This window comes from Trachurus japonicus, chromosome 4 (assembly GCF_045865225.1).
Source record: "Trachurus japonicus isolate A0001 chromosome 4, Traja_1.0".
In the NCBI taxonomy this organism is placed as follows: Eukaryota; Metazoa; Chordata; class Actinopteri; order Carangiformes; family Carangidae; genus Trachurus; species Trachurus japonicus.
In genome coordinates this window covers 21370119-21380930 of record NC_140910.1, presented here as the reverse complement: position 1 = coordinate 21380930, position 10812 = coordinate 21370119, and the positions used below count along the sequence as shown (strand labels likewise).

At 40.6% G+C, this 10812-nt stretch overlaps 1 protein-coding gene across 1 annotated transcript; it reads left to right on the top strand.

Moving 5' to 3' along the window:
* On the top strand, nt 1-10797 carry uhrf1 (ubiquitin-like with PHD and ring finger domains 1). Its single transcript, XM_085774651.1, has 17 exons — nt 1-122; nt 1709-1871; nt 2034-2300; nt 3206-3369; nt 4110-4325; nt 4712-4827; nt 4944-5130; nt 5396-5519; nt 5653-5760; nt 5932-6036; nt 6268-6374; nt 6470-6632; nt 6751-6888; nt 7877-7979; nt 8151-8299; nt 8494-8592; nt 9055-10797. The coding sequence occupies exons 2-17, from the start codon at nt 1719-1721 to the stop codon at nt 9199-9201; spliced, it is 2346 nt and encodes a 781-aa protein (XP_085630777.1). The 5' UTR covers nt 1-122; nt 1709-1718; the 3' UTR covers nt 9202-10797.
* The last annotated feature ends 15 nt before the right edge of the window (nt 10798-10812 follow it).

Genomic DNA, 10812 nt, shown 5'->3' with positions numbered 1-10812 from the left:
GATCAGTCTCTAACAAGGCACAGAGTTGGTCGTACAAACCACTGCAACGAAGTTATTCAGGGAAAACGTGCGCTTTATTCCTTTAACCTCGATTTCTTATTTTCACTTGGACGAGCAAACAGGTAAAGCAGTTTTTCTTATTCTTCTGGTAACTTAAAAAAAAAAAAATCTCACTCATTGATTATATCTTTACCCAGTTGCTAGCTTACTAAGGGGTTAGCTCACTTGACAAAGTCCTGCCTCGTTTCTGTTTGGTTTACTACATCCAGTTCCCTGGCCAGCCAAATGAAAAATGAAATTATTGTGGGGAAAAAAGTATTGAGCGATACAGTTTTCTTGCCGGTGAATGCACATTGACTTCTTGTCGGTAACATCTTATTTAAAAGCTGTGTAACAATAAGTTATAACGTGGTTTGCATAGATATGGGCAGGCGATGAACTTGACTACACTGAGCTGTTGAACTGTGTTGTTTATCTGTGGTTTACCTCCATAATGTACAACTCTAGTGTAATCTTTCACTATCTCAGGTGTGTCTTTTAATATTGAGCAAAACAAACACGCTTACTCCTCTTAACCGGATTGCTGCTTATTTCCCTGTTTTTTTTCCGTGTGGGGGCTGGTGGTGCTTTTTAGCCCCATGTTTTTGTCTGTATTTAGAAAAAAAATGAATGGTGTAAGTGAAGTTAGGCGTCTTGGGTGAAAGGAAAATGTTTATTTTCGATGTTATTACTACTGGTTTGTTCGCTGGTGTTGATTTATTTCGAGCCAGCGGGAGGAACAGGACCTCAGCTGAGAGCGCACAAGTAAAAAGCCGAGCAGCCGCGGACCTCACGGCTTATAAAAGGGGAAAAAGCGTAGTCTATGGGGGTAAATAACCGTATCTTATATTAACAAGCGATTATAAGGCATATGTGCGGTGATAATTCGGTGTGTTTTATTGTCAGAGCGAAGGCACATTGTTTGCTAGCGCTCCCTCGCGTCCGGATGTGCCTGCTTTTAAAAGAACTGGGAGTGGCTTGCAGCTCAGTTTCCCGCACTGTATTTAAATCAGCTTGTTCCCTCCCTTTCTGATACTCTGCTGAAGTGACAGCCCAGTGCTGACAGCAGCATAATACACTGACCCGAGAGTGAATGCTCATATTTCTGATACACTTAACTCTCTCTTTGACTGGAGATGATGTGCTTCAAGGACCTCAGAGTGAAAAATACCTAAGAAGAGATTGAAAATATTAATTTTAAATGCAGACTGCTTAGTTCAACATCTAGTTACATTTGCAAATAAATGTCAATACATTCGTGCTTTTAGGCAATGAAATCTATCTGCATTATGAATGCATACAGATATATTCAGGGAATTTTGGTTCAATAAACTTCATGAGACACTTTCACTTCTGCCTTCGAGTTGGGCTGTAAATAATGGAAACAAATGAGATAATAAATGAAATAAAGTGTCGTTTGTATTGTTTCATTAATTACATATCCAGAAAAAAGGGGTATTTGCCAAAACTTTGCAGTAACACGGTTGCACTTAAATGTAAACAAAAACAATGACACATTTTGGGTTCTGTGTTAAATCTTGAACTATATTTGGAAATATAAATGGCTTTATGAGATGATGCCAACCAAAGTTTATCAGTACTTTTTGAGTAAAATAATTGCAATAGTTGTTGTGGCTGTAATAGATGATGGTTTTTGCTGTTGACACAGGGCAGCTGCAATGTGGATTCAGGTTCGCACAATGGATGGGAAGGAGACCCACCGGGTAGATAATCTATCCAAACTCACAAAGGTGGATGAGCTGCGTCTCAAAATCTTGGAGCTCTTCAAGGTGGAACCGGAGAGGCAGCGGCTGTTCTACCGTGGCAAGCAGGTGAGCTGACATGGTTAAAAATGGTTAGGCTTTGACATTTGAAGTTTCCTCTTCTGAAAAAAATCTTGTGTGTCATTACACACCACCACCAGCAGGAAATATTAAAGACCACTGACATGACACAAAATGGTGTTTTCATGTTTTATTTTATTTTTTTATCAGATGGAGGATGGCCATACCATATTTGACTACAACGTGGGACTAAATGACATAGTGCAGCTGCTTGTCAGACAGAAGATGCCCGCTGTCGATGTCGTCAAGAGCAAGGACAAAGAAGCTGAGCTCTCCGACTCCGATTCTGGCTGTGGCTCCACCCAGAGCGAGTCTGACAAGAACTCCACTCACGGTGAGGTAGAGGGTCAAACCGCCAGCACCTCTGCCCAGACGAACACCGCAGAGCTCGTCGACCCAGGCTTTGGATTTTACAAGGTGTGTTTTCAAATCTGACATTTGATACTGAATTGGGGATCATATGCAAGGATTACAGGTTTTGAGTTGTTAGGAAGAGGGCAATGACCCGTGTTCAGCCCGGGTCAGAAAGGAGTCACATGGCGTTGTTGAATAACATGTTTAACCAGTTGATCCGCCAGCATGAATGCAAATGGAATAAAAGCCAATGTGCTTGAGGACTTGGCCACTTGGACTGCTCTATATTAAATGGGACGCTATAAATAAATGGGTAGACGGTGACACTAGGACACAGTTCACCACCCTACACTAGGAGCAGCTCACTGCCACCTCTCCAATTTGTGTACGACTGTTTCGGACTTTTTTGTGTGCAGTCAAGTGCAACACTGTGTTTCAGGAGAGGAAAATTTCCATTGTGCTCGTACTCAAAACTGCTCTCCCACTCACTATGTATCTTCAGAAATGACTCCGAGCACACTTTGACTTCTAAAGCTGAACAACACATTGCATGAGCTAGTTTTGAAGCACAATGAGACCTTGTGGTGCATCGCTCAACCAGCTGTTTTACCATAATTCAATACAAGTAACTTAAATGACTGTAAATATATATTTTTTCACTACTAGTTGTAATTTGTATCTAAATCTTCTTCTCCTTTACCACAAAGTTTTAGTACCAAAACTGTTGTAGCCAGTAATTTGGCATCTTGGCAGACTAGTTGTTAGATGGGCTTGGATATCAATTTCCATTCCTCACTAACAATATTGAGCTGGCTGTTCATTCATACACATTGCAAGGATGAAGGTCTTAAAAGACAAGACAGACGTTATGTAGAAGAATTTTTTTAACTAAAAATATAACATACTCAACATGCCATTGAATGAGTTTTAAATGTATCTTAAATGTTCTCTTATGTGTGTTTTTAAAGATCAATGAGCTGGTGGATGCAAGAGACTTGAACATGGGAGCCTGGTTTGAGGCCCAGATCGTGAATGTTACGAAGACAACAAAGACGCCTAAAGAGGAGGCAGCGGAGGCAGCAGAGGCACAACCAGAAGAGGAAGAGATACTGTACCATGTCAAATATGAAGAGTAAGAAAGCTTTCTTCCTACAAACAAACCAACCACCCTCAGTGCAGAGCTTTGATGGTTTTAGTTGCAAAAATGTCAAGACTAAATGCACACAACTAAAAAGGAAAAGGAAACATTTCTCATAAATGATTATCATATTGTATGTGTGCCTTAGGAAGTAATAAAAAAAAAAGTGCTAAAATCCAATCCTCTCACCAGAACACAACAGGAATCATTTGGCCAAAATAAATGCAGTGAATAAAAGACAAATATTATTGATGCTCCCATTGACTGCACTCGGTTTATCTTATTCAGCGAGACACTTTCTTTTGTTCCTGTCGTGTATTGTGTAAATATGAAAGAATCAACATTACTGAATAGAAAAGTAATTCAGACCACCACCCATTAGACGGAAAAACGCCCTTTTGTTGGCTGAAATTCAAGTAAGATCCTGTTCATCTCTTACTGATAAAGACTCCTTGCGGCATCGACTTATGGTGGATCCTCAATGTGCAACTGACATTGACACTGAACTAAAATATTTAACACTTAATGAGCGTGTATCACTAATGGCTCTGGATTTTCTGTGCTCTCTCTTTACCCTTATTGAACGGCATTCTTGTACTAGTGACTTTGCAAGTGTTAATGTTGGTCAGATCTTAGTGGTGTAGCTGTTCTCCACCATGCAAACATAATTGCATGCATTCGGCCGCTCTCTCTGAACTGCAAACTGACTACAGTGTATCATTTGTCTGTCGCAGCTACCCAGAGAATGGCGTGATTCAGTTGCTGGTCAAGGATGTCCGTCCACGGGCCCGTACGGTCTACCAGTGGCACCAGCTGGAGCCAGGCATGGTGGTTATGGTCAACTACAACCCGGACGATCCCAAGGAGCGTGGGTACTGGTATGACGCCGAGATCCAGAAGAGGAGGGAGACGCGCTCTCAGCGAGAAATCTATGCCAAGATTCTCCTCGGGTAAGGACGCTGCTGCTGTTGCATGTCAGATGGAGCTGTTAAACTACGTAGGGTGTGTTACCACAAGTCTAATATCTGCCTATCCAGCTGTGGTGGCAGGCAGACATTTTTGTCTGTATCTCAAAGTTCGTTTGAATTTTTGTCTGCCACAGTAGCAGGTGGGGAGAAGTTAATTTCCTGTCGTAGTAGACTGTGGAACATGTTCTGCACTGCGAACATTTTAAGAAGTAGGATGTCTGGATTTGGATCTTGCACTTTTGTCTTCCTTTACTTGTTTACATAGTTATCTCTGCTAAGTTTCATGTTTGTACTACTATAGCTTTTTTTTAACTCATTCAAATGGTATTATTTCTTCTGTCTGTTTAAGTCGTATTCTTTGTTTGCAGTGAGGCTGGTGACTCTCTTAACGACTGCAAGATCATGTTCTTGACTGAAATCTACAAAATTGAGGAGCCCGGATCTCTGAGTGAAAACCCCACTGGAACTGAGAGTCCACTAAAGAGTAGGTTTAGAGTTTTTAAAATGTAAAGTCTGTAACATGGCTTTACAATTTTAAACTCAAGGATCTTGACTTGTGAATAATCAGGATTTTAATTTTGACTGTTTTTCCATTGAAAGGATCAAATGGACCCGAGTGCAAGCACTGTAAGGATGATCCCAAAAAAAACTGTCGCTGGTGTAACTGCCACATCTGTGGCATCAAGCAGGACCCTGACAAACAGCTGCTGTGTGATGAATGTGACATGGCCTATCACACCTACTGCCTGAACCCACCACTCACCTCCATCCCTGAAGACGAGGACTGGTGAGTCAGAGAGGCTGCAATACACGACAACTCCCAATGTGTCCAGATATCCTTAGGCTTTCTTGCTTATCCTGTCATATGATTAAAGAGCAGTAATGTAATAGTTGTAAATCTTGTAGCACTTGTTGCCTCCATTTTTTTTTTACAGCCAAGTTTCCAGGATTGCTCTGAATATTTTATTTATTTATTTATTAGAGGACAGATCAGTCACCAGGGCTCACACTCTTTCTGATTGTGTTTGACTCTACCTACGATGCTGTTCTAGGTATTGCCCAGGTTGCCGTACTGATGCCAGTGAGGTTGTGTTGGCTGGAGAGAAGCTCAAGGAGAGCAAGAAGAAGGCAAAGATGGCTTCTGCCAGCTCCTCTAGTCAGAGGGACTGGGGCAAGGTGAGCATTTGGATGTACAAAAAAAAGTGTATCTGACCTGAATTAATGATTGTGATTGGAACTGGAAACAGTTTTCAGTCAGTAACACGTTCAGGTCTTCGTATTTATAAAATGTACAACTCTGCGTCTCCAGGGAATGGCCTGTGTTGGTCGAACCAAGCAGTGCACCATTGTCCCGTCCAACCACCACGGTCCAATCCCCGGTGTCCCTGTCGGCTCCTTGTGGAAGTTCAGAGTGCAGGTCAGTTCATGCAACTTGCTGTTGAATGAATATTTCCAACACGAAGCATAAAAAAGTTTTCAGTTTTCGTGTTGAGCTTGAGGTTAACTTTGATCTTAAAGTTAATGAACTGAATAAACATGAGTTTGTTGCAGTGAGTGGCGTTGATGTTCCGCTCTTTGGCTTTTCTAGGTCAGCGAGTCTGGAGTGCACAGACCACATGTCGCTGGGATCCATGGCAGGAGCAACGATGGTGCCTACTCTCTGGTCCTGGCTGGAGGTTATGAAGATGATGTGGTATGCTGTTGTTTTTAGTTTACATCAGTTGTAAAATATAAGGTTGTGTCGGGATGAGTTCATACAATTTTTTTTTTTAGAAGTTGCTTCTTAATGTCAGTTTCAGGGGAATCTCAAGCATCAAGAAAGTCTCATTTTCATATGAAACCCAGAGATTTCTTTCTAACCGCTTACATCCTGTTGTCAAACCTTCTATATTGTCTGATGTTTGTGCGATCTCTCCCATTGCAGGATGATGGCAATGAGTTCACCTACACTGGCTCTGGGGGACGAGATCTGTCTGGAAATAAGAGGACGGCTGAGCAGTCGTGTGATCAGACCCTTACCCACATGAACCGGTATGTTGTTAAATGACGTGATGATTAACTTTGGAGAGTTGTGTGCGTGTGTTGTGTTTATTTGTTTTTTAATCGTTTGATGTGTTCCTCTGCAGAGCGCTGGCTCTGAACTGCAACGTCTCCATCAATGAGAAAAATGGAGCCGAGTCAAAGAACTGGAAGGAAGGCAAACCAGTCAGAGTTGTGCGCAGCTGCAAAGGTCGCAAGCACAGTAAATATTCCCCCGAGGAAGGAAACCGATACGATGGGATATACAAGGTAGGAGGAAACACTGATCAGGTTTCATGATGCATGTTTAGAGAGTTATGTCAGGTGTTGAACAATTAAACATAGGGTTGTGACAGTTAATTCATTACATTCCATTCATTTCCTTCAGGTGGTGAAGTACTGGCCTGACAAAGGAAAGTCTGGCTTCCTGGTCTGGCGGTATCTGCTGAAACGTGATGATGATGAGCCGGCACCGTGGACAAGAGATGGCAAGGAGCGCATCAAGAAGCTTGCTTTGACCATGCAGGTACAGACGATGACTACAGTACATTACACAAATAAACTTGCCTTGCATGTTGACAAATGGTTTGTCTCAAAGGGCTTTTACATAGCATCATAACAACATCCTCTGCCCTTTGACCCTCACATCGACTGAGGAAAAACTCCCAAGAAAACCTTTAGCAGGGAAAAAACAGGAGAAACCTCAGGGTGAGCGATAGAGGAGGGGGCGAGCAGACGTGCAATAGATGTTGTATACAGACAAGGAAACAGTTTACAACATGAAATATGGGATAAATGGGGATTGTTCAGTCAAGGAAGAGCTGATGGAGGCAGCTTCTGGTGGGCAAGCTGGTTCATAAGGAGGAAAGAAAGGAGGTGATGCAGGCAGCAGTTGGTAGAGGGATGGAGCTCTGGGAAAATCTGTGTAAAACAGATAATGACTGTAAAAAAAAAAATGTGCATGAGAAGAGAAGAGAAGAGGAGGCTTCTTGTAACCTGATGTGTCCCCCAGCAGTCTAAGCCTATGGCAGAATAGCTATAAAAATGGTTCAGGATTACCTGAGCCAGCTCTAACTAAAAGCTCTGTCATAGAGGAAGGTTTTAAGCCTGGACTTAAATGTGAAGCGTGTCTACCTCTCCGACCCAGTAGCTGAAGGCTCTTCCTCCCAGTCTGACGTAACAATTAAAAAAACAAAACAAAGTAATTCCTTGTTTGACAAATGAGTTTTTCTGCTGTTTTTCTCTCTCTTTTAATTCATGATACGTTGTACAGATTTTTGAGTGAGATTCAAATGAATTCAATGTGAGCCAAATGAACTACAGTATCCATAATAAGAATAATAATAGTAGTAGTTGTTGTTGTTGTTGTTGTTGTTGTTGAGGACGAACATCATTCAGTGTGAGTGAAGAGTGTGGCTTGGGTGTAAAAAATCCATTGTAACCTCTTGACTTATTCATTTGCCCCCTAATGTTCACGCAACTGTGACTAAATTAACTCGGTCTTGTTGTTTCAGTATCCTGCTGGCTATCAGAAAGAGAAAGAGAACAAGAATGAAGTGGAGGAGGCAGCAGCCACACCCAGCAAGTCAAAGAGGAAGAGAAAATCTCAGGGTAATGGTACGTTTTTTTTTTTTTTATGGTTTGTCACAAGACTGCAGGAAATCACACTGATTGGAGGGTGCAAATAGTAAATTGGGGTTTTTCCTCTGTAGCGACCTAAGCAGAATCTGCCACCCTTCCTCCCTACAGAATCTCTTACTAAATGAAACCTGGTGTTTCTCTTTTTAGATTCATCCAAGACCTCACCAGGCAAGACTCCTAAGAAAATAAAGGTAGAGGTGTACAAGCTGTCCGGGGAACAAAAGTCCCTCATCAAGAACGACAAACCAAACAAGAAACTGTGGGATGAAGCCATGGAGTCACTGTCACTCGGACCGGTGAGGATGACTGTGTGCTCACGTCACTGCACGACTTTGAAAATGCATGAAGTGTAAATTTGGGGGAATGTAGTTTTGGTTTAGTTTGACCTCAAGGCAATAATGATTTGTAGTAATAAATAGCTGGTTTAGATGAAAGTACTTGATGTGAAATCATAATGCCTTCTCTGATGTTCAATATATTCTTTCTGCAGAAATTTTTGAATAAGGTTGAAGAAGTGTTCCTCTGCATTTGCTGCCAAGAAGTGGTCTATCAGCCCATCACCACAGAGTGCCAACACAATGTCTGCAGGGTAAGAAACTATCTATATTGTAGATTTTTATCACCATCACACAATAGCAATACATTAAAAGAGCTGCGAGGATGTGGATGCATCTTCAATACAGAAAGTTGGGAAGCCGTTCTTTGAATGTGCACTCATTAGATGGACCCAATCACACCGCTTAAACAGTTGATGGATATTTTGGTATACATTTTTATTTCATAATGTTGTTTTTTAGTGGAGTTACAGTTGTCCTCTTAAATGTCATGCTAGCAGTAGTAGCTTTTGATCTAATGATGTATCTATCGTACACCCACCTCTGAAACTGAGGAAAAACTGTCTCATTGTGAAGAATTCAAGAAACTACCGACTGAAAGGTCATGACAAAATGAATGTTCAAATCACAAACTGGTATTTAAAATGACAGTAATTTGTAAAAGCAGTGAAATTCTGTAGCAATTCTTTATGTATTTATCTTTTTACCTCCTCTAGGAATGCCTTCAGCGGTCCTTCAGAGCAGAGGTTTACACCTGCCCGGCCTGCAGACACGATTTGGGCAAAAACTACTCCATGACTGTCAACAAATCTCTGCAAGATATTCTAAATCAGTTTTTCCCAGGGTACAGCAACGGGCGATGATCATTGGCTCTGCTTTACTCAGCCATGGAGGAAGACGCGATGTAAACTGTAAGGGGAATTTTCAGTAGAGGCAAAGAATCAGTTTCTCTTAATATATTTTTATGATTATAAAACTACAATTTTTGTGGACTTAAGTGCTACCATTTTTCACCTTAGTTCTGCCATGATGTGTAGTTACTGATGAATCGAAAATTCCTTTAACTGCCAGTGCCGTTGCTCCCATTGTGAGCTTTTCTTTTACTCCCAGTTTTTTCATCCTGTTCCATTAACTAATGCTAATATGTAAAATTTTTGTTACGTTCAACTAAATCCCTCCATACCGTATTTAGCAGTCCTTAAGAGAATGTCAAAAGTGGTTAAGCTGTTGTCCTGACTTGCTCGGAAATTGTTTTGTCCAAGACTTTGTATTAGAATCTGGATGTATTGTCTGTTTGGCTATGGCCATTCATAATTTTGGTGCAATCCTCTCAAACTGATCGTGCAGTTGGGATGTCAATTGGTTTTGCATTCACATCCAGCCTGGAAGACTTATGTGTCTCCTGTAGCTGAATACCTCTCTGAACTCAGTGTTTGTTTTTTTTATTACTTGTTTTGTTTCTGTGTTTACAAACACTGCAGCTTGATTTCTCATTGAGGAATCAATTGACAAGCTAAAATGGCAAAATATTATTAAGGCAATGATGATTAGCATTGCATTAACACAAGTGAACAAATCCCTTTGCGTTGAGAAGTGATGTTCAGAGTCTAAAAACTTTTAATTCATTGTAGATGAAACTTACCATGCAAGCACAGGTGTAACCAGTTTATCTTTCTGCTCTTCAGCAGTCACAGAAGTGTCTTGTTGGGAAACTGTGTCATCAAACTTGGTTGTATTTTCCAGCTTGTGCATCGGTTCCCTATATATTTTCATACAATGATTTTTATATTTTGTATAAAGTTTCTTAAAGTTGGTTTTACAGTTGTCATGAATTTGGTAAAAATCTTTCAAGATATTGAGTGTCATAGATTTGGATTTCCCCTCTTTTGAAAACATCAATTTTTGATAAAGTCCAAAGAAACTTAAATACTTAACCAAGAGTGTAATGTAGAACTCCCATTTATCTAGCTCTTTAGATGTTGTCCCAGACACTTAAAACTAATTGAGTCTAGAAACTGTATTTGTATTTTTTTGTTGCTAAAATTAAAATGTGTACTTCATCTTTTATAATCCATTACTGTCCTTGGTGGAAGGAGGCTGTTAAGTCAGATTTTTGTCTCTCCTGTGCTTACTCATCTTAACAGACTTCATTTAACAGGAAATACTTGCATTAAATTGAAATGTTAAGGAAAATCCGCACTGCTCCTGGAATTTGACATCACATCAACTAAATTATCAGAATTTGTTATTTACTTATTTTGCCGCTGACTGTCTTTATGGATGATGTTTGGTGTTGAATTTCAACAGCAGTGTGTGAGACGATACCCATCCACATGCCAGCACTTTTGAGTTTCAGTGGAGAGACAAAGATTTGCATTGACCAGGAAATGTATATTTTCTAAAATTGTATAATTTTTTTTCTAGTCCATTGTAGTTTTGATGTAGTTTTTAGAAATGCTTGCACATGTTGGTGC